At 26.5% G+C, this 24,996-nt stretch overlaps 1 protein-coding gene across 1 annotated transcript; it reads right to left on the reverse strand.

The window, feature by feature from the left end:
* Nucleotides 1-353: 353 nt before the first annotated feature.
* Nucleotides 354-24,548, reverse strand: LOC135929566 (uncharacterized). Its single transcript, XM_065466210.1, has 3 exons — nt 24,375-24,548; nt 3,022-3,833; nt 354-1,931 (listed from the first exon to the last, which is right to left on the reverse strand). Exons 2-3 carry the CDS (start codon nt 3,796-3,798, stop codon nt 354-356), a joined length of 2,355 nt encoding a protein of 784 aa, XP_065322282.1. The 5' UTR covers nt 3,799-3,833; nt 24,375-24,548.
* Between the last annotated feature and the right edge of the window lie 448 nt (nt 24,549-24,996).

The following is a 24,996-nucleotide window of genomic DNA, read 5'->3' on the forward strand; positions in this document are numbered from 1 at the left end:
TATTTTAGACCGCAGATTACCACAAATTTTTGGCCCATGCAGGTCTTTGATAAGTATAATATAATAAACTATATGTATTATATACTACACTATTATTATATAAATTCAATAGTTCTCTGCTCAACTCGCGCAAATAAATCTTCTATATGATTACAATTTTATACCAAAAATAAATAAATAAAGTAATTAAGTTTTACAAACAAATCGATTCAATCTTTCATAGTCTTGGAACTGGATTATTGGATACATTGTTGCATTATTTATCATTATCTTTTTAATGTATTAATTAAATCTGATCCCTCATTAATGAGATTAACGTCGTACGACTTTAACAATTTTAAATGATATTAGCTCTAATTGATTTTCTCATTCATATTAGAATCAATGACTTTATTTTGATTAACACTCATAAATCCGGACGATATAGCAGGATTTTCGAAGGTCAATCTAATTTCTTCGCTTATTTTCTCGTTAACCTTATCATCGAAATCCATATTGTCTAAAAAAAGTTGTTGTGATAACTTTTCCGATTTTAAAGCCAGCCTTTTAAGCCTAAAATTTTTGTACATCTTCTTAAAACATATGTAAATGAAAGATGTTAGAAAAAATGTGATACAAAATGATATACATATGATAAGGGTATATCGTTTATTGATTCCTACAGTATCCGTTGTAAATTTCGACATATAAGATTGAGTTCTTAAATTAATACAATCAATGATTGTGCTTCTGTTATCGATGATGGAACTATCCTGCTTAATTTCATGGTAAATAAAATTTTCCGAAGCTCCTAGGTAATTGGGAGCAAATCTTTTGAGTATTTTTTTATTTGCAACATCGTACGCCAGACACATCATATACAAAACATCAGGCTTTAGCATATCGACAGTGAGATCCTTTGAAAACTTATGAAATTTTTTTTTATAAAAACGGTTTTCAATAAATCTTTCTGTTTTAGCAAATACTCTCGAATTATATTCAACCGGGCGATAAATTATGACTAAATTGTCCCAAAAATATGGTAGATCGTCACTTTGGTATTCTTTGTCAAATTTTATTAGATTTTTTTCATAAATTTTTAATGAACTGATATAATTATCATAATAATTAACAAAAAAGTTTTTATCGGGGTGGAAAACCCTGATTGATTTCTCCTCATTCTCAGAACTCTTACTATGATTGACATTTGATAACTCTCTAGTACCGAATGATATTTTAATAAAATTTGATGCGACTTGAAGCGGAATCAGTTTCAAATGTTGTCTGTCTAATTTGACATTGATTGAGTAAGTGTTTTTGCTTTTAGAATTTTTAGCTTCACATTTATATAAACCGGTGTCATTCACGTTCGTAACCTTGAGGAATAAGGTGCCGTCTATTGAAAATTTCGAATATTCCATATTATTTGACAAAAAATAGAATAGATAGTTTTTTATATTATTTGGGTGTTCATATTTAGCATGATTATCTAAAATGGGAACAACAGTTGAATTAGAAAAGATCCAATGAACTATTAACTTAGGATGACCATTAGCTTTACATGGTATAGCTAATTTGTCCCCCAAATTGACTGTTAATTGTGGCCTGAGATATTCGTGAAAAATTTTTGACTTACATTTTTTGAATACATGTTTAAAATTATTTGATAGGACCGGTATATAGGGTATTATGGGTTCTTCGATGGATTCATATACATATTTTCCTTTAAAATTAGGAGAATTATCTTTGAAAAGGGATAAATTATAGGTGTAATTTGCCATAGAAATCGTTCGATTTTGTAAATGTAAAGATTGGTTATAATTAAATTTGAAAACATTCAAAGTTGGGGTCACGATCCCGAAATTATTTGATAGAAAAGATATGTTGGGCAAACAGTTTGCTATAGAATCATTTTCCTTTATTAAAACTATCATGTCCCTTTTCACCAGAAGCTTTAAAAAAATTAAAATAGATTAAGAATTAATAATAATATTCCAATGAAAGATTTAGCCCATGTTCCTTATTTTTGAAACTTATTTCTTGTTTAAAGTTAAGATAGCCTATTTTGGTTAATTTAAATTTGGACATTAAATATATATTATTTGTTATTTATAATTTTTTAAGGACAAATAAATCAAAGGCTCGTTAACCGTTTCATAAATCTAAATAGCCTCTTTCTTTTTAGGTTGTTTCGAGAAAGCTATATAGATGGCTAAAAAGACGACTGTTTAGAAGTAAGACGATTTAAATATTTTTATGAATAATTATATAATACAAAAAATAATTTAAAAAATAATTCATATTATAGTAGTGGCGCTAGAAGCGTGATTAGTAGACCAAGATTTTATTTGAGGAAACCTTAACATTTTATATTAGCAAAAATGTATGTTTGAGCATGCACGTATAAATCAATAAGATTAGTCTTTTTTTGCATTATGATAAAGGCTATTGCCGTCATTGATATAATATTACATACAATAATGAGTATGCGTATATATTAGAAATTATAACTTAATGACACTATTTATAAACCTTATATATCCAATTAATGTTGCAATCACAGATTATAGGATTGAACCGTATATCTAATAAACCTAAAGATGGTAAGTGTGATATCATATTTTGATTTATATTTTCCAAGCTATTTTTGCTTAGGTCTAAATCTTCTAAATTTGGCATCTTATTAAAACTCTCCGATGAGATATATTTTAAATGACGATTATGAGATAATTTTAATCTTTGAAGCAAATGCAAATTGTTAAAGGCCAAAGAATCTAAAAACTTTAGTTTTTTCATATGCTTTATATGCAAGTTTATTACGTTGATAGAATCGAAAGAGAAAGGGGTTATAGTTTCAATGGGGTTGCTACTTATTTTAATGGTATTAACAAAAGAAATTTCCTGTAAAGAAACTATATTTGATGAAAACAAATTATTTTCTGATAAATCTAGCGTCCCAGATATGTTTAGATTACGAAATGCTGTTTGACATATTCGGGATATTTTATTACCTTGAAGATTTAAATCATATATATTGCGCACTTGAGAGTTCTGTAAAAAGTTATTGGATATATATTTTATAGGTAAATTTAAGACTTTGTCGAACATAGGGTAATCGATCCTAGTAATTTTGTTATGACTAATAACGATGGTTCGAAGGTTAGGAATATTCACAAAACTGTCCCTGTTGAGGTAAAATATATTGTTGTTACTGACATTTAATGTTATGAGAAAAGGCAATACCCATAAATTGGGATTGATTTCTTTTAAACCATTATAAGATACGTCTAACGTTTCCAGGAGCAGGGAGTTTGTAAAGGATTCGGGATATAGCGCTACAATTTTATTGAATGAGATGTTTAAAGTTTTTAAATGCGGAATTATTTTCCATATATCTTTCCAATTCTTCATCGATTTGATGTTATTATTTACAAGATTCAATTGATTTAATGCTCTTAATCTTGGAAGTATATCGTATATGGGTATCGGTTCAGGGGAGGTAACGTTATGATTAGACTGATTTGTAGAGTAATCGTTACTACAGGAATCATTAAAAATAATTCTTTTTTTTGCTATGATATCCATTTCACTTGCAACTAATCTTAAATGAGTCAATTCTTCAGATAAATATTCATCAAAGAGGGTATAAATTGGCTCATGCGCAGTCGATACTTGGCAAATTGCCTTGGTATAATTATTGTTCACGGGATTATTTTGATTATTTATATGACCATCGCAAACGCATACCCGTGGACACATACCTTGCAACATGAATATTGGAAAGTAGAATGTGAGCATTGCAATTATTGTTAAAATCATTTCCTATTGGCTTGTAAAATTTTTACATGGATTTTCTGATAAAAAAATATATTGTATAATATAATTTAAAAATTTTATAAATTAGCCAAATAAAATATAAAATAGTCTCGAAATCTTATTTATATAAATAATGCTATATTATACGCATATAGTTAAAATTCTTTAAAAGATCAATATTTTTATTTAACTATTAATTATTTTTAAAGGGGTCAAAAATTAGCGAAAACCAAATTGATGATAAGATATTTATGGGTGAATTATTATTTAAATATCGATTTTAGACTCTTCAAATTTTATATTAAGCTTGACGTAACAATATTTAGTCATTTTAATTTTCACTTTATTAAACTTACACAATCTAATCAGATCTTTATAAAGATAATTTTAAAATATTCCTTTTAAATATTCCTTTTAAATATTTAATTGCTAAGAATTATTAAAAAATCGCTTCTTTGTTTAATTTTGGGTTATGATGAAATATTTAATTTTCTTAGCAAAATATCCTTATGCAAAGTTTAATTTTAAATCATCTTGTTTTTACATATAAAAATTTGACCTAACTAAAGAAGTAGAATATGATGTTGAATAATACAATAAATTAAGGCTGAATGAAAGTAGTAGATTATTTTTCCAAAAATCTACAGGATTTGGGGGGAGGGATTAAGAGCAGTCAATTTTTATTTTTATTTTATTTAAATAAAATTCAATACAGAATATATTTAATATACTTTTTTTTTAAAGTGATAAATCTATCATCAGATTAAAAACACTAAATTCTAAAACTAGGCAACTATTCACTGCTTTGTTCATGCCCATTTCGGTTAAATACTCCATAAAAGGAAGAGAGTAACAATAAACAAATTTTGGCCAACTTTATGATAAGATAAAGTAAGTGAAAGCACCAATTCTAAAACTTTTGACAATATTTAGTGTTTAATTAGTTTTTAAGTGCTTTACTCAATTTAATCCTAGTAATTTTGTTAACCAATATAACGGAAAGTTATGAATACAAATAAAATTGTCTCTATTGAAGTAAAATTTACTATAATTTTTTTTATTCGATTTACGATTCTAAAACCAACGAAAAAGTTAGTTAAAAGCCATAGATAACTTGGTGAGGGAGAATATATATATATTTTAAAAAATGGCTCAATAGTTACCCACTTGTACCTTAAAAAACATATAATAAGAAAGTAAAAATAAAATAAAGATAAAGATAATGGCGACAAAAATTAACATTATGTCAGAACGGGAAATATAGAAGCATTAAATATTTGAGTTGTGCCAATATTTAATTTGTCTATCAGTTTAGTCAGTTACAAAACAGAAATCAAATTATAATCAAAACAAAAACTATGACATCACGCAGTACACGTTACGTTAATCAAACGAAGCACTAAATTCTAAAGCTAATGGCGCTATATAGTTTTTTTTTAGTACTTCAAGGCATTTTTTTATACAATATAAAGAAGCAGAAAAGTTATCAGCAAATTGCCAAAATTGGTAATCATAGCTATAACGAAAAATGGTAAGGAACACTAAAAGCTATTATACAAAATTAATATATAATAGAGCATACATTTAAATTTTTCATATTATCCGAGAAATATATTTATTTTATAAAATTTATTAATTTAGATTAAATGTTTGATTTTGTATGTAAGCCTTTGTTTAAATTTCGCATCTATGTTCATGATTTAATAACCGAAACTCTTTATCATTATATGTTTCCCAAATAATTTTACTATTTATTAAATAATGTCACTTATATTGCGCTCCTGTAGAACGTTTGTATAATATAAGTAAGCTCATTTTTAGAGAAAAACCACCAAGACTATTATTAACTAAATGCGATGCACACAAACTGGATCTGGAAGAGAAGCTCCCTATCCGTTTTTGGATTGATTCTAGAATGAAACCTTAGGTGCGCCATTGATTCAGAATTAGATATTACGAATATATATTGCATTTTACCTCGCAAAGTATCATTCCAAACTTGTAAAATATTATCTCAAACGTAAATTTATCTTTTAATAATATGTAATGTAGTTAATATTCTTCTTCAAGCTTTGATAAAGAACTTGTGAGAATATATTTATAAATAATGTAAAGTTTTTTATGGCAGAGGCATGCATATTAGCACGTATCAAACATTGTCTGCGCTTATAATTGCATCTATATTCGAGGCCACAAAGACCGGGTCAAAAATCTTAAACATAAAACAAGCTGGTGGGGAGTATTAAAATATTTTTAAAACAATAAAAGGGCTGTGAATTTTAATTGGGGCAAAATGTGCGGAACGAGCTACATACTTTTTAAAATTTATTATTTTTATTTCATATTATTGTTTATTTTATAAGAAAATATATAAAAAATAAAATAAATAAAGAGCCAAATTAATAAATCAAATAATTTTTAAACTGAAGGGGGGGGGGAGGTTAGGCGGGCTAAACCCAATTTTTAGATAATGTGAGAGCGCAGGTAAATTTTTTTATAAGATACCATGAGCTGACAGGCGAGTGGGTTAAAATTTTTAAAGCAATGAGTGGACGGGAATTCGGGTTCAAAATCCGAAAGCCCGATTATAGCTTCACCCATTTGGGGGGAAGGGCAAAATTTTAGGAGGCAGTTATGAAACTTTTTTAAGACCATATAACGAGTATTAGTTATTTGAATACAAAATTGAAATATACGATTTTATTTGAAAATTGCCACATAAAAATATCAAATATGTTTATAAAATTAGATGGAAGATAACAATTTACTTATAGTTGGAAAGAAATAAGTTGAATTAATGACTTTACAACTATTATATAATAACATTGATTTAGTTTAATTGTGCTTGTATAATACTTGTTAGGGATTCCATTATAAAATATATGTAATTTAGAAAATATTTATAACAATATTACAATTGGTATTATGTCAATGATTGAGCAGTGTAAAACTAACAAAATTAAAGCATTAACAATATAATTTTGATGAGATGTATTTTAAAATACCTTGTTATTCCAAAATTTATAGGTATGGTTTTTCCATGTCCTAACAAAACCAAGTTACCCTTTCTCATAACACTAATCGAACCTTTATATTATTTAATAATTCTCTTTAAAGTTTATAAAGTTGACTCACAACTCGATTATGATCTAAACTGATTTCTTTCAATTGGTAAAATCCGTTTTGGTTGATTTACCATTGTTTAAGTTATATTTTACAAGAAAGGCAAAAACTGCATCCGCTTCATATTTAGCCTATTCGTATTTATATAATTTTAAAGCAAATCGTCTTCCATTAGTAACAGCCTTTTTAAGTGATGTAGGCATAGTTGTTAAAAAAATCTGATTCAGGTCGATTTAACGGACTGTTTAAGATTTTATCCAAAATAATATATGAGCGAAATCTCCATACTTACAAAAAATTATTTTGTACAATTTTGATCGGGCCATTTTTTTAAATGGACCCGAATGGGGATTTTAACACCACTAGATGCTGACCTATTTGTGATACCTGATTTAAATCAGTTGTAAAATATTAACAATAAGAATAACTAAAAAATTTAACCTATCCATTTTGTTTTTGGAAGCTCAGGCTCATTTCCTTATTCTGAGTCTTGGCACCTTGATTATTTTTATTCTTCCATCCACAATCACATTAATTACAATAAAAATTGTCCTCATAATATTTTATTTATAACAAGAATCGATAGTTTGAAGTTTGTCCTACATTACAATAGGATGAGGTTCGTTGGTGCTATTAGGTATTTCAGGAAATAATTTTTTTTTAAATCGATAGTAGTTTTAACAACAGTTATTTATCTCCCATTACATTCTTATTTTTAAAAAATTCCAAAAAATATAAAATATATTTTTCAGGAACCAAAAAAATTTTGAATTTTTTTTTGAAGAATTGTGCCTGCCGCTAACCTTCCCTTTGCAGACCTCTAATCGAGATATTTTATAGATAAAATTTAAAGTTTCTTCCAATTATCTCATCTATCTTAAGAATAAATCTCAACTTTTTATTATGCTGGGATAATATTTATATAAATCTTCAGTACCCTTTTTTTCAAACGACTATCTTCAAAATATCAAAAATTCCTACAAATGAGTTAATTCTTAAGTCTGTTAAGTCTACTTTAAATCAAAGATACATTATTAATGAGCATTTCCGCTATCTTGACTTATTAATTTATTTTAAAACATTTGAAAATACTGTACCCCTGGATTATTAACTCAAATAAAGATCATAGAATTTTAAATAAACACAAAAAGAAATCGATAACATTCAACTAGAAATTAACACAATTTTTAAAAAGGAACAATTCAATTAGTATTTTTTTTTAATATAGTAAACTCATGAGAATAATTACCATTTTTGCCTTAATAATATAACCGTTTAAAAATAAATCATAATTTATATAGATACACACAATATTCAGTCTTTTCTGTAAAAAAATAAAAAATATATTAATAATAACAATAGTTAGTTGACACAATAACAGTTTTTTCTTTCAACTTATCAAAACTTGTTTATAATAAACTTCACTATATTTATTCAATATAAACTTGATTGTAATTTATTGAAGGTTTTGTCAATGTTTGCTTTCTTATATAATTTAATCATAAAGTTAATATTGTATAAAAAAAATCAATATTTGAATTTTAATAATGATAAAATATTAAAGATTTATTGCTTTTTCATCTTTCTTTTATTCTAGGTTCTTTTAAAATCCATTCATTCTTATATTCAAGCTTTCGATGACTTCGATACAATATATTTTTCAAGTTTTGACAAAATAGTTTTGTAGAAGTCCTTTTCCGCAATCTTTTAAAAAATCCAAAAGTTCTTTCTTTCTTTTTTTATTATACAATTTAATATTATATCACCTCTAAGTTGTGCTTTGACGATTATTTTTGTAAATTTCTAAAAGTTTAATGATAAGAAACAATTTGAAATTCGAAAGTTATGAAAATAAAAAGATTAGCCTATATATACAATAATTTTAAAAAAATAACAAAGTAAAAATTAGTCTTTCCCACAAAAAATAAATAGACAATCAATATTTAAATTACCTGTAAACAGGCGCATACGCAGCGAGAGGATCCCCCCCCCAAAGCCAAAAAATGCAGATGCCGGATATATTTTTCATAAATATTATTGTTTATATTACTTTATATTTGTTAATATTTATTCGTATCTCATATTTAATATATATTTAATTACATTTATTATCACATTCATAAGTTATTTTATCAATTAATTTCGATTTCAAGTTTTCCGGCTTAATATTTACTTATTATTTTCAAATTTTTATGGCGTAATATTTATCTACCATTTTTGTATTAAAAGGGTTTATATTCTCTTCCCATTAGTAAACTAATGAGAGAAAACTCTCTTTTTCAAAAAGAATATCAGAGGCCTGCAGAAGTACCATTTTCAGGGCACGGCCCGGATTTTTTTAGAGATTTTTTACGGCCCGGCCTGGGTATTTTTTAAAAATTTTCAGGCCCGGCTCGGCTATTTTTAAAATAATTTTTAGGCCCGGCTCGGCTTTTTTTAAAATAAAATTTTCAGGCCCGGCCCGGATTTTTTTAAAATAAATTATATTTATTTTTTATTTTTATAGCTAATAATAACGATTTCAAATATAGGCTGTTTTAAAAAATACAGCCCGGCCTGGGTGTTTTTGTGTATTAGAAATAGTTATTAGTCCTAATAAATTTATGCTTGATATTTTTAAAAAACAATAATATTTCTTTAAAAAATTTATTATCCCCCCCCCCCCCCCAGACCAAATTCCTGCGTACACACCTCCTGTAAAGATAATAATGACTAGTGATTAATAGACCCCTCTTATGAATGTATTAAAAAAATTACAGTTTATAAACAGCGTACATACTTTGATTAGTCGATTTTTGTTTAAATATAATTTAGTAAAAATTAAACTAAATATTTTGAGCCTTATGTTATCAGTTCGATTTTGCTGATGAGGAACTCAGCTTTTAATATTAAATCCCTCTTAGCAAAAAAAATGTTTGTGGTAAAGTTGATCTTACCAATGGGGATACCTTAGTATTAGAAATATAGATTTGATTTTACTTGTCAGAACTCGAACATGAATAAGTGAAATGCATACATGGTGTCTTGATCAATACGCCACTATGGTTTTACACAAGTCATTAAGTAAAAAATATTAAATGGGGAAAGTGAGTGAGAGGATGGAGAGAAAGGGTAAAATTTGTGATTAATATGGGGAAATTTTTGGATGGAAGAGATAAAGAATCTTCGTTGTAAGGTAAGAGATTTTTAGGAGGACAATCTTTTCAACTGGAAAAAAAGTATGATCTTGCTGCCGAAATAATTTAGAGTAGAGAGTAAAATAATGAAAGTAAGAATGAAAAAGAAAAATCAATGAAACTTTAATTTGTAATTTTGTATGATTCGGTGAGCTAAATAGCATCAATGTCATGATTGAATGCGCCAGTATCAATGCAGATTTCCATGATCTCATGGCCAAGGAAATGAAAACAATTTAATCTAGAAGCTTCCATCAGTTCTCAGGCTATTTAAATACATAAGCTTAATGCCCCTTATGTGACATAGGAATCGGCCACAATATATATGTAATTGGGGATATTGTTTCAAAGCCATGTAACTAGGAGAAGGGGATACATGCAATTGCATCATTGTACTTTCATGGGAAACACATTCTCAGTCAATATACATAAAGAGTATTATACATTTTGTAGTTAAATCAATATATACTTTAGTCATCCGTATACATCCATTGGCTTAGAGGATATAGAGGGTTCTGTAATGCCTAGCATAAACTCTGGTTTTACATTGTTAGTAAAATTAATGCATTAAAATTTCAGAATAGAATTAAACAGAAGGCTATTACGAACCTCAGCTCGTATACAATGGAAAAAACGTTTACTGAAGGTAAGATTTAGAGAAATTCATAACCAGTTTTTGGTTCACATGGTAATAAATTATGTGATCGTAATTAAAAATCTTGATTTTAGGTATGCGATACTTCACTGAGTTGAGCATCCAAGTTTTCCTAAACACTGGGAAGTCAATCCTAGCAAAATATTTTTTCATGTGACTTGCCTCAATTAACAAGGTATCAGCAAAGAGGAAAATATGTCGAATTAAGATTTGGTCACAAGATGAGAGTCAATGAGAATGAAACCGACAGTTTTTAAATCAATTGTTCAGTTTTTAATTCATGTTTTTACAGTTTCAAATAAAATTATTTTTCAGCTTTTGTGATTTTATTAAATGTAGTGAATTTGGTGTGTATTGTTAGATTTTACCAATATAGTGTGTTTGTCTAATAAAATTAGTAAAACTGCGCATTTAATTTAAAACTATGAAAACAATTATAAAACTAGCATTTATTTAATAAACTGTAAAAAATTTTAAAAACTGGGAATCTAATTCAGACACACATCCACCTCAGTATGGAATATTGCCCTAATGTCTCACCCCAAGGATTATCTCTTATCGAGTGATTCATAAGAATAATGTCCCAGCCAAGCGATTCTGAATTCTAAATCGGGCTACGAATTGCTGTCGGCTATCCCAAGCAAAACTCTCGGTCTTCTCCTTTACAAATGAGAAACTTCGTATAGCTATTTCTCTTCGTCTTGCATCTTCAGCACGATCCAACAGAAATGCCTTAAAAATTTTGGCAGAAATTGAAAATAAAAAAATATTTAGACATCTTTAACGTAATTTTTATCCCACTTGCAACCAATACTCTTGGAGTTTTTGTTAATAAAATTAATAAACTGTCGATATATTTATATAATTGAAAATAGTTCAAATATATAAAATCATATTTAAAAAACTATGCATTCCGATTTAAAAACTATGCATATTATTTGGTCCCATTATTGTTGTAATTAGCGTTCTTAATTAAATATCTTTATATTAATTAATGTAAAAATAAATAAATTTATATGTATGTAAAGTTTTCAATAAATAAATTCAGTTATATATAAAAACCTGTCTTTGGCCATGTATCTTATTTACCAGAGTTGCTAAAGTAGCGCGCTATCTTTTTTGGTAGCTATAGCTAATAGCCGCTACTTTTTTTTAAATTATTTAGCGCGCTACTTTTTTTAAAAGTAGCGCGCTACTTCGCTACTTTTAAAAAAATATAATGAATGTAAGTATAAACATGAAAATTTAAATATAATATCATAATTAATTATAATTTATTATTTAATTTTGAAATTTAAATATATTTTCAATTTTTAATTTATATTTTCAATCTGTGTTAATAATCTAAAATGGCATCGCCCATGGATATCCAAATCCTTGAAAGTGATTCAGACATGGAAGATTCAATGGAAGAAAATGTACTTAATAGCTCTAATAACGATTTCCCATTCCCTAGATTTGAAAAATTTTTTTAAATAAATATTAAAACAAAATCTGGATTCAAATTCCTGTGCTTAAAATGTAAAAAAATATATCATCAAATCAATTGAGTAGCTATAACCTGAAGAAACACCTAAAGGTAAATTGTTATTTTTACATTATAATATTATTTATTTTATTAGTCTGTTCACGCCAATTGCTATAAGGAAATAGAGAAACATATAAAAAAATTTGGTATAAGAGAATCTTCATTCAAAAAGACAAATACTATCCAAACCAAATTAAGTGATAATAAACATGCCAATATTTCACAAAAATTGGCTTATAAAGTAATTGTTGATTTAATTATTGACACAGTTCAGCCATTGTCCTTGGTTGATAATCCATCATTTACTATGATGATTAAAACTTTATCTCCTGGCACAACAGTTTTATGTCGCCAGACACTTATGAATAAAATAGCCGACAACTTCAAAGTGATGAAAGATGCTCTAATAGCAGAGTTATAAGATCTTATGTATGTACACCGGCAGATAGGACACATAACAGAAGGTAAAAACTTATTTATATTTAAAAATTGATCTGATTAAATATTTTTAGAGCTTCCTTGCCCTCAAGTGCTAGTGTTGAGAGATTATTTAGTAAAGCAAAGCTTATACTTTCTGATCGTCGCTCTAGACTTGGGGATGATAATATTGAAATGATATTATTATTAAAATGCAACAAATTAAAATAAATATTTATTTATATTGCTTATTTTTTTATAATCTAAACTAACTATATTTCTATATTTATAAATGTTGATTTTTATATATTATTTATTATACATTTACATTTATAAGCAAAAAAAATATAAAAAAAATTTGTTTCATTTGTTTCCAAAATTTTTTTTATAAAAAGTAGCTAATAGCGCGCTACTTTTTTTGACAAATAGCGAAAGCGGTAGCGCGCTACTTTTTTTGACAAATAGCTATAGCGATAGCGCGCTACTTTTAAAAATAGCGTTTAACAACTCTGTTATTTACTTTATGTAAAAGAAATACAGTGGACAAAGAAATGAATTTATTCATTTGCTAGATTCATAAAATATTAAAATATATTCAATTATTCTTCTGCAAGATTTATAAAATTATGAAATATATTATATGAAAATAAAATTTATTGGAACTTCCGAAGATTTGTAAATCAAGTTGATATAATAAAGATAGGAATTTCAAAATAATATGATAAGGTAGAAACATATATCAAATTGAATATATAAACTTAGGGTCAATATTACACTTTGTTAATAATAAGAGTTTATTTTAATACATATAACTAGTATAGGCGCGTACGCAGGAATTTGGTCTGGGGGGGGGGGGGGATAATAAAATTTTTTAAGAAATATTATTGTTAATTAAAAATACTAAGCATAAATTTATTAGGACTAATAACTTTTCTAACACACAATTTTAAATTAATGTGAATTACAAAAAAATTATATATATAAATCGGCATTGAAAAACTATAAAATAAATGTGAATTATAAAATATAAAGTGAATATAACCACGATATGAATCACTTAAATGACCCAAAATTAAAATTTGAATTTTTTTGACCCTTAAAATATAAAGTATAAAAAAATTTAAATGTTGGAAATATAAATTAATACACAAAAAGTTTCTTAGGAATAATTGTATTTTGTATGTTTTGAGGTAATTTTTCAATTATCTATCCTTGCTTGGCGTTAAATGCCTATGAATATTCAAAAGATCCAAATCATTCAATCTACTTTCAGAAGTTGTATTTCATAGGTATCTTTTTCAGAGACTTGCAGGCCCGGCCCCCGAGCCGGACCGTATTTTAATTTTTCTAAACATACACGGGCCGGGCCCCAAATTTTTTAAAAAAAACCGGGCTGGGCCTGAAGATTTTTTTTAAAAAATAACCGGGCCGAGCTGTTTATTTTAAAACCAAATATTTGAAATCGCCATTATTAGCTATAAAAATCAAAAATAGATATAATTTATTTAAAAAAAATTCAGGCCGAGCCTGAAAAAAAGCCGGGCAGGGCCTGAAATTTTTTTTAAAAAAAACCCGGCCGAAAAAATTTTAAAAAAAAATCTGGGCCGTGCCCTGCAAATGGTACCTCTGCAGGGCTCTTTATTCTTCTTAAAAAAGAGAATGTTCTCTCATTAGTTTACTAATAGGAAGAGTTGCTAATATATATAACCATTTTAATACATTGGAAATATAATCTAAATGTTTGAAATAATGCAAAGCATCCATAGCATTTTTTGGGACTTTATCAACCATAGTTAATCTTTTAATCATAGTTTTTCAGCTAATAAGGCATCATAAGATATTTTAACATCTTCATGATAAAAATCTAACAAATATTTATTTATTTTTCTATCACAAAAATTATTCATTTATTTGGGTTATAAATGTATCTAAGAGAGGGGACACTTGTTTAATAATACTCTTCTACTGATCCTATATTAATGTTTTGACGATGAGATTGCTCGCTGCAAGTTGAAGGGGACAAATATTAAACACGTATAGCTCTGCTTTTGACTCAGCAATAACATATAAAATATGAAATTCTTCATCTACATTAGCTCTAATTTCTTTGAGTTCTAATAAAATGCTTTCCGCTAATCTCATCTTCTTAATCAAGTCAATGTCATGTTTTTGAAAAGTATTACATAAAATAGTTGTATAATTAAATAATTCATTCTAATGAGAAAAAAATTTTGGAATAAGTATTGAATCCAATAATTTTCTTGCTTCTGAGGAAATATTTCTTTAAAGCCATTGTGATATTTCAGTAATAGCATTAATAATCGGCTCTTCTAACTCCATAAAAGCTGTTACTGCTTGATGGCGGAGACTCGATCTCGTTGGACAAGCTTTCAATTTCTTTCTCCTGTTGGACAAGAAGTTTCAGAGATATTTATTATTTTACTAGGATATATAATACGCCACTATGAAAATAATAAGTAAATAACGCCAAGGAAAACTTGAAATCGAGATTAATTGATAAAATAACTTAGTAGATTAATGTGATAAATAAATGTAGTTAAATATATATATGAGACAGGAATAAATATTAACAAATATAAATTAATATTAGCAATAATATTTTTGAAAAATATAATCCGGCATCTGCATTTTTTGGTTGGGGGGGGGGGATTTGCCCCTCCCCTCCGCTGCGTACGCGCCTGAACTAGTATATTATAAGTTTCTTTTTAATTAAATGTATTTGATAAAATAAAAAGTTTGATTATAAAATTGGATAACTAGCAAATTAGATATAAAATAAAAAATAGAGATATAAATAATATAGTTTCTTCAAGAACCAGGCGCGTAACCAGCGGGTAACAAGAATTTTGAAAAAATATAAAAGGGCTTCATAAAATTTGAATTGCAAAGTATCCGATTTCAAATAAATTATATTCTATTATATTAGCAAAAAGTTAAAATTAATTTAAATTTATTTCTTGTATATTAATATTTTATTTCTCACGAAAATTTTTAGTTTATTTTCTTTTTAAACCTTAAACACAGATAGATATAAGAAAATTTTATCAACCTAAAAATATTCCATTTAATTTATCTCTATTAATAACTATGATAAAATTTCTAAGGTCTATTAAATGTTCAAATATCCATATAGACAAAATTTGCTGTATATAATAATTTCTGAGACTTTTTGTGCTACAGGAAAAAATAAACTGCAAAATGCCTGCAAGATAAGATGAGGCCTTCGACATCAAGCTGTTGTAGAATTTTTTGGATCTAGAAGAGCCTATTTTGTATACTTGATATCAGAATCGCCAAGATATTTTAAATTTGAAGCTGATACATATAGATTTAATATGACTGTCATTTTTTCATTAAAATGTATTGATAAATTATTTTTATACCACAATTTTATGCAATAAAATGGATTTGGCTAATGAAAATCGAGATATTATTATATTACATAGAAAACCAAAAGATAGTATACACCAAGAATTTTTCGAGATTCATCTGGTTATTGAGGTGAAAGCGAAATTATATGATTTTGAAAGCCTCGACTTTAACCATTACACAAATCGTTTCAATATTAACTTGGACTCAATTGGGGATTACTATAAAATAACCGTTTATATTATACTTTTGGATTTAATTTTGATTTATCAAATGGCTCTATCCAATTTAAAAATATTATTTTATAACTTCCTCTGATATGAGGATATACCACCTGTGAAAAATTAAATATAGCTAATTCATATTCAAAGGATAAAAATGTTTCTGAAGGTCATTTAATTTCCGAATTTAAATGGTAAAAAAGATTCATTTTTTAATCCTCCAAGAAATACAGTAGAAGCATTGCATAGATACTTCAAAATATATTTTGTAAGTTTTCTAAATATATTAAAACTACTGTATATTTTGGCAATGTTAGTACAAGTACAAATGAGAGGACCTTTTCTTCATTGCAGAGAATAAAAACCTATATCAAAAGTTCATATTAAAATTGATTTAATAGACTAGCTTTACTCATCCGAGATTTAACACATAACAATGTATTTAAAAATTGGCGCAATCAAATTAGATTAATTTTCATTTATGAGTGATATTTTTATTTTAATGTTTTTTACATTAGAGATCTGCAAAGTTAAGCCCGGCCCGTATCCAGCCCGAGTCCCCCCTGGCCCGAACTCGGGCCGGGTCGGACCTTGGAAATTTTTTTTAAATATATCTAAATTTATCAATTTTATATTGAATTTTTTATGTAAAATAAAAATATTTGATTTTATTTATTGAAACTAAACGACATATAACATATGTCTTTTATTTTGAGTAATTATAAAAATTAATTTCTCTATTTAAATAAATTCTGGCCGGGTCGGGCCGGTCAATTTTTTTAAAAAGAATTCGGGTTCGGGCCGGCATTGAAAAATTAGGCCCGATGCAGATCACTAATTTACATACCGGTTTATATAGCTATGATATTTTTTTTTATTTTTTAACCGTATTATATTCGCTTTTAATATTTTGAATTTTTCAATATTTTATTATTTGTGTTCGAAATTATCATATTTTTATAATTATTATTCTAGTATATTTTTGATGCTCCAAAAATAATTATTTCAATATGAAAAAAATCCCCCCTCCCTTCCTCATATAAAATTCCTGGTGTGCCAGCAAGATACTATTTCACTATTTTTTTATGTAAGACTCAATGGCATTAGACTGACTATTCATTTATTAATGAACTTAGTCTATTGGTTGTAATAGATGTCATTGATAGTTATTTTATTTAAAATGCCCTTCTCATATAGTCTGAGTGTCTTTCAATGGCGGACTTTAATATATTTAAATATACACTTTTTAATCCATTTTAATGAATAAATTGTCAGGCTAGTTTATTATTAATGTCATTGGTAAAACCATTGTAAGAAGGAAATAACCTTATCTTATTATGTAAATCAAATGATTTTTAAATATTGATAAATATGATTAAAAAATTTATGCAGAATTATATTATAAGCGATTTTTTTTTAAATATCTTTTTACATATAAAAGTCAAGATTGAGGTTAAAAAAGACAATTCGTTATTATAGCTAACATTATTTTTCTATGAATAATAAATTCAAATTATTATGAATATATTTTTATTTCAAGGGCATTTTAATAGTAACACTAATAAAAAAATTCATCTAAAAATATTTTCTACAAACTTCCCTTAATATTAGAAATTAAATGTACGTGTCGTATTAGGATAAGTTCCAGACGATATTGTCGCGAATATTTGAATGACTATTAGTTTATATTAATTTATATATATTTTTTTTGGTAAGGCAATAGTTTGATGGGTGTTTTTTATATAGTTTAGTCATTTTTCCAAATTTATTTTATTATTAAGAGTATTTTTTTAAATTTGAAAACTTTTATTTTGCCGGAAATATATTTCAATATGTTTGGAATATCTACCTATAAATTTCAGACAATTAAATTTTATTTTATGTCAATTTTTCCATAATTTTTTTAATACAAATTCTTCAAATATTTATTACTGGATTGTAGGATGGGTATCATCACAAATTAATACATTTCTGGCAAAATTAGTGGTTGAAAATTAAAAAAAAATACGCCTAAATAAATGATATAAAGTTTTAAAATAAAAACAACTAAAATAAATCAACATTAATCAAGTTGCAGCCTAGCTTTCCCAGTTTTTTATATAAATTTAAAATACACAAAAGTCTATGGAGAAAATCAACTGAAATTCATAGATTAGGTACTCTACACATACTGGAATGCATTTCACTTTCAATAAATGATAATACAGACATTAGAATTCGGATTCCATATCCCAATATTGGCTCCTCTAACAGGTTTGATTTTTTTTTAGAATCCTAATTCAATTTTTAGACTACAATTATTTTTATTAAATAAAATATTAACAAAAGTTGTGGCCACTTTCCTGCACCCGTTTTTTTTTCATCCTAATATTTAATATTTTAAGCTGCTTTTATTGTTTTTTCTTTTCATTTCTTCTAAGAAATAAAATTTTTGATATATTTTATATTTCATGAATCATAATCCGGAAAATAAAAATAAATTTAAATTATTATTTTTACATTACTTTATTTATCTTAATATTATATTAAAAGAATAATTACAGTTAAATAAAATATAATTATTGATGTAATACAAAGTGCAAACAATGCGCGATATGCCCTATATGAGATGTTTCGTAGAAATAATATGACTAAATTCACTAGTAAATTGTAAAGGAACTTTTTAGTAGCAGAAATAACTAAAAATAAACTGCGAAGGAATATAGGGTAGAATTATCTTTTTAACACTAATTCACTAAAATTTTCAAAAATTTTGATTTTAACTGTTTCCCACCATCCAAATGTAACACTAACAATTTTTAAAATACGTACTATTTCCTTTTGATGCCTACCTTTTTTAATGACAAAAAAAAATTCATAAATTCTTTTATATAATACTTCTTAGGTAGAAAATTTTTAGTTAAATTTTATTTTATTATATATTTATAAAAATAATGATGATTTGACATCTCTGGGCGCCTAAATATAAAAATTTTATTATTAGGAATAAAAATCAGAGACCTTCAAGGCCCGGGCCAGACCATAATTTAATTTTTTTAAATATACTCGGACCGGACCGTATATTTTAAAACCAAATATTTTAAATTGTCATTATCTATAAAAATTAAAAATAAATATAATATATTTTAAAAAAATTGGGCCAGGCCTTAAAATATAAAACCCGGACGGCCGAAAATAATTTTAAAAAAAAAATCTGGGTCGAACCATGTAAATAGTACTTCTCAGGTCTCTGATAAAAATGCTAATATTATAATAAATATTATCAGATTTTATGTGCAATTCACTTTTAATAGATTTATATCATAAAAACTAAAAGAAAAAACGTTTACATTTTGGCCAAAATCGGATCACAAAAATGGCAAAAAGTTAAAACATAATAGAATACAAGCAAAAAGCAAATGTAGACTACTGAGAATTATTCAAATACGATTGACTTTATCATATAATTACATTGGTTCATAATGGTTATAATAACATGAAAGTTAATGATGTCAAATTAGCTCACTAGCCGTTAAAGAACTAAAGATGGTCATAATTATTTTTTTAAATTTCAGTTTTATAAATAAAAATAATTTTTGGGTCTGATGAACATGTTTAGTAGCAAAGTTATTTTTTTTTGATTTTTATAAAAAAAATTGTATATTTATCAAAATATTTTTAACGAAATTCTATTGATGACGATTCTGATTAATATTCTATTAGTGAAGCGGGATTTCTTTTTAGAATTTGATATAAAGGAAAATGATTTTAGTTAAAATTAGGATATGATTATAACCTTGCCTACTGAAATAGTTAAAGTAAAAAATGACCCTAATTGGTGAGCTGGTCTTTCTTCATTTCGAAAAAATCAAGTAAAAATATAATTCATCTTGCACAAGGCCTAAAGGGAGTATTTAAAGGTAAAATCAGTTTGCTATCCATCAAAAGAAAGATGTCCTAGTATTGTCATAACCCATGATGAACTATGATGGAATTCTGCCTCAAATATCTTATAATTCAACTAAGAGTGCAGTAGATAGCCCAAATTTATTACACAATATGAACGCATAGGAAAGCATAATGGCACTTATGAGTTTTTTTATTAATAAATAATACTTACGAAATGCTTATAATATATATATAAACAATAGCTTAAATAGGGTCAGAATCAATTTTAATGACATATTTTTGGCTTATTATAAAATTGACTCAACCTAGGTTAGATTGCAGAAAATGCATGACTTTGAAACGAAGTTTTTGTAATTAAAGATAACCAATGCACTGCAACAGATTACTATAAAAGAACACTTGAAAAATCAGGTTCCCTCAATTGTCAATCTTACATAAAACCCCTAATCAAAGAAAATCAAACAATTTGTTTTGCAAATTTTAATATTATGAGTTATATTTTAATAATTTTTTGTTATTTTATATAATTATATTTTATATGATTATCAAATAAAAGCATTAAGCCCAATTATTCATTTGAATTTGAAAATTAATAAATGAAATATGGGTCTTTAGACCCATGTTAAGTATTAATGTTATTATAACATAAGATTAGTGAATTAGAGTTAATGATGTCAGTCAAATGACTTATTGCAAAGGCGTAGATAGGAATTTGCTAAGGGGGGGGGGGGTATCATTATATAGGCTTCCCTCCCTAAATTTTTATTAGAGGTCTTTAATTTGGGGTTTTCACTGGAGTTATAGGCCTGACAAAAAAAATTAGGGCCGGGCAGGGCACCTCGTGCAAAAATTCTCAACACACTTTTTTTATAAATATGTTTTTTTTCTAAAAATCTTGAATTATAACCTATATTTAAAAAACAATTAACTTTTACTAATTTTTGTTTTATATTCTTGCTTTTAGTGTAATATTGTATATATATTTGAGGGAGAGGGAGTTGGGATGTGTAGGGGGAAAATCTTTCTTAACTTAAAATGATATTCACAAGAATAGGAATATTTCCCCCCATCCCGCTACGTCTATGTTTATTGTCCCAAATTAAATTTTATGATATTCTTAAATATTTCGACAAATGCAAACGCAGGAGAGCAGAGATTCTGGGCTGCCAAGATTAAACTATTTTGGGCAGCCAAATTTGGTTTCTTAAATATTAGGTGAATTGTAATTTTAAAAATATTACATTATGTTTAATTTCAGTCATTTTACTATAATATATTATATACATATGATCTAATTCATATTCTAAGCTGTTTATTCACAAATCTCATTTTAAAAGTGACAAACCTAGTTTGTTATTTTATGACAATGGTAACGCTTAGGTAGATTAGAGGATTTTAAAGGGTCGCGAATTTACTCAAACCCTGGGCCACAAAAAGCCTTATTACTGTCTGAGTGCAACAATTTTTCTACTACACAACATTTTTTCTATTCATTACCAAGGTTCAATATCAGTTCTCGAGAAAACGTTTAAGTTTTTGAGTAGATTTGGGCCCTTGCATGTCTTTGGGGTGCATTCCTTTTAGTTATGCCGTCTTCGCAACACCTCATGTCCTGAGATGGGACAGAGGTTTAGCTTTATTTGTCTAATTATCACTTTTTAAATTAATTATTTGACATAATTCTTTTGAATAAATGTTACAAACTTTATATTGATATTAATATAATAAATATGAAACAGAAAAGCAAAAAAAATGTTGATATATTTTTAAACCAATTTTATTTTTTAAAAATTTGATTTATTAGTTTAGTTTGAGAGAAAATATATGAAATTAAAAGCATATTTTTTAATAATAGAAGACCGTGCTGACGAATAAACTTTTTAATTAAATTTTTTTTTTAATTTTAGTTAAAGCGGTTGAAACATATATGTTGAATTTCAAATATATTTTATATTATCTAATAATCAGTTCTGTAAACGTTACTTTAAAAACTAACATGCTATGTAGTAACGTGTTACCATTACCCTTTATTTTAAAAATAAAGTATAATATAATATATAATATCTAAAGGCAAACTAAATGATTGATATTTTTTACAAATTTCTATCATAATTACAATCAGGGAATGGTAAAATGCTATTTCAATGCTTTTGCTGGAAAATCTATAGGAAATATATTCAATGGAATACATTGACAATTATTTTAGACAAAGTTTTCTCTAAGGATTACTATCTTAAGGGCAGCACAAAGGCAAATAAGGGGCCAGAATCAAAAATTAATATATATAGAATTGAAAACAGAATGAAATAAAATATACTCAAAGTATAAAGGCGCAAAGTTTATGGGAGTCTCATCCCACTGCCATATTCCCTTTTGGCCGAATTTTGGCACTATCTTTATATGATAGTTTTTCTAACTAAAAATATATTTCACCGTTTCCTAGGCAGCTAAAAGCCGGCTTAAACTGCTAAGAATGTATGGAAATATAACTCAATCGTAATTCTCGGGCGATATGAAATATTTATATAATAAGTTAATGTACTTAATAATTTAAATGTTTAAATGATAAAGACAAAAAGTAAGAGACGAAAAAGAATGATAATCAAAACGAAATCATGAAATTTCAGGGTTTAACAAAAATCATGATTAAAGAATTTCGAGCAATATTGAAGATTTTTTAGAAAAAATGATAAAGATCCTTTTTTTTAAATTTGTGATTTCATCATGCGAGACTTTTATGCATAAAATCACAAAACAATTACCTATATAAAAGATTTGAAATTGGAATTTTGGACCAAATTTTATCGAAAAGTTTTAGAGAATTAATCCTATCAAATGCTTGGCAAACTTCAAGTTTAAGGCTATGCCTTAATATGAGATTTAGTTACAAATCAAATTTTTGAGGCATGACCTTATATGGTTTATTTTGATTATAATTTGTTTTTGTGTATTTATTGGAAAATTAATGGATGAATTAGAAATATTGGCGCACTCAAATATTCATTGCTTTTATAATTTTGTAATGGCATAATGTATCTTGATAATTTTTTTTTATTTGCGTTCTACTAATTATTGATATAAACTTCAGAATCAATGCCTCAAGTAATGGCTAAGTTCACTCATAGTTTCTATTTGGTTTATAATTCGGTTTCGGTTAATTTTTTGTGATCGACGAAATTGATTCAAAAATTATAATTAGATATTTAGAACTGTTATAATCTCCCTTCTGGCATGAGGCTAATTTTTTTAAAATTTGCATATAACATCTTTCATCTTTAAATTATCTACCAATCAAATTTAACTAATGCAATGTACCAGAGGCGGTAACTTGTACAAATTTCTATCGGGTGTAAATTTTTTAAAATATCTATTTTGCAGAATATTTCAATGGAAGCCGCTACCCCCTGTACTGTTTGGTTCAAAATTCATTTTTCCAAAAGTTTACTCACTTTAAATCACGTCGTATAGTTTCTATTTTGTTTATAACTCTATTTTTTTCCTTTTTGTAGTTCACGAAAAAAAAATTAATTAAGGAATAAAAAGTTTCGTCTTTTATTTTTTCCATTCTGACTTGGTGCAAATTTTGACAACTTTTTCCTATTTTACCAACTTTTTTTTACACTAATAAAATAAATGCTTTTAGTTCTGTTTAATCTTAAAGTTGGCCAAAATTTTTAATAATAATTTTTCCCTATATATTTGGTAATATTGGTTAAAACATATAGGAACTATTAAAGCATAAAAATTGGCATAGATTTTAGAATTAGTGATTCAAATTGTTCAATCAACTTTAGCCACCTTTGAAAAATTCTGGTTATTCCTGTGTTTAACTGATTTATGTTTTATTAAAATAAGTTTGATCAATTTATGAATTAGAACCAAACATTTCTAAAGGAAACAATTTAGCTAATTTAAAGATTTTTTTTTAAAAAATGAGAAGGAATTATGACAATTAAGAAATTTTTTGTGGTATCAGATTTAATTTAGGAAAATTTATTTATTCCTGGTAAGCGATTTTTAAATATAATTCTGGCAGGGCTCTCTAACACTGAGAAAGTCTAAGGGGACATTAGTTGGATTACAAAATATTTCCTTACTTTTTCATCAATTTTTTTGAACATTCTCGACACTTAAACCTGATAGCATGTTGATTGATTCAATAAGATATAAAAAAAATTTACTTGCTACAAAAATTGGATTTCCAGAAATGATATTCTATTTATATTCTCATAAATTAGGTCACGATTTAAAAATTTCGCTTTTGGAAGTGGAGGTTTTAAAAGGAAAATTGGTATATTATAATAACAAACAAGAATGTCCAATTCATAATAAAATTTAATTTCAAAAGCGATATAATTAAATATTCATTAATTTTACATTTCATTTTTATTTATCTACCGAATATATAATTTTAAATAAAAGAAAAAATTATCTTTTTTTTAAATTTCATTCATTATTTATTAAATCTTTCAAACAATATCATAAACGTTATTTTTATTTTAAGTCTTTTAGACTTGGCGAAATTTGGTGTGAAGAATCTATATATTTTTTTAAAACCTAGTCTGAGTATAAACAATAAAAATAATGTATAATACAAAAGGGAATATAAATATCTGTCTAATTTAAACACCAAAATTCCTGCTTGTTAAAATTTACACAGCTTGCGTTAAAAATTCAGTGATAACGCATTTCTTCGGCGATTACAGAATCCGTTCTTCGCTGATAAAAGTTTTCATGAGATTTACATAAGATGGTTATTAAATTATAAAAGTACACACCAGACACCATAATAAATTAAAGATA

This window comes from Gordionus sp. m RMFG-2023, chromosome 5, assembly GCF_954871325.1.
Source record: "Gordionus sp. m RMFG-2023 chromosome 5, tfGorSpeb1-WG-v2, whole genome shotgun sequence".
Taxonomy (NCBI): domain Eukaryota; kingdom Metazoa; phylum Nematomorpha; class Gordioida; order Chordodea; family Parachordodidae; genus Gordionus; species Gordionus sp. m RMFG-2023.

Excerpts from the sequence above, each read along its gene's own strand:
- LOC135929566 (XM_065466210.1), bottom strand. The coding sequence starts at position 3,798 with ATGATTTTAACAATAATTGCAATGCTCACATTCTACTTTCCAATATTC. Across the intron at positions 1,932-3,021 it reads ACTTTTTACAGAACTCTCAA|CTTCTGGTGAAAAGGGACAT; the intron begins GTGCGCAATATA and ends ATTTTTTTAAAG.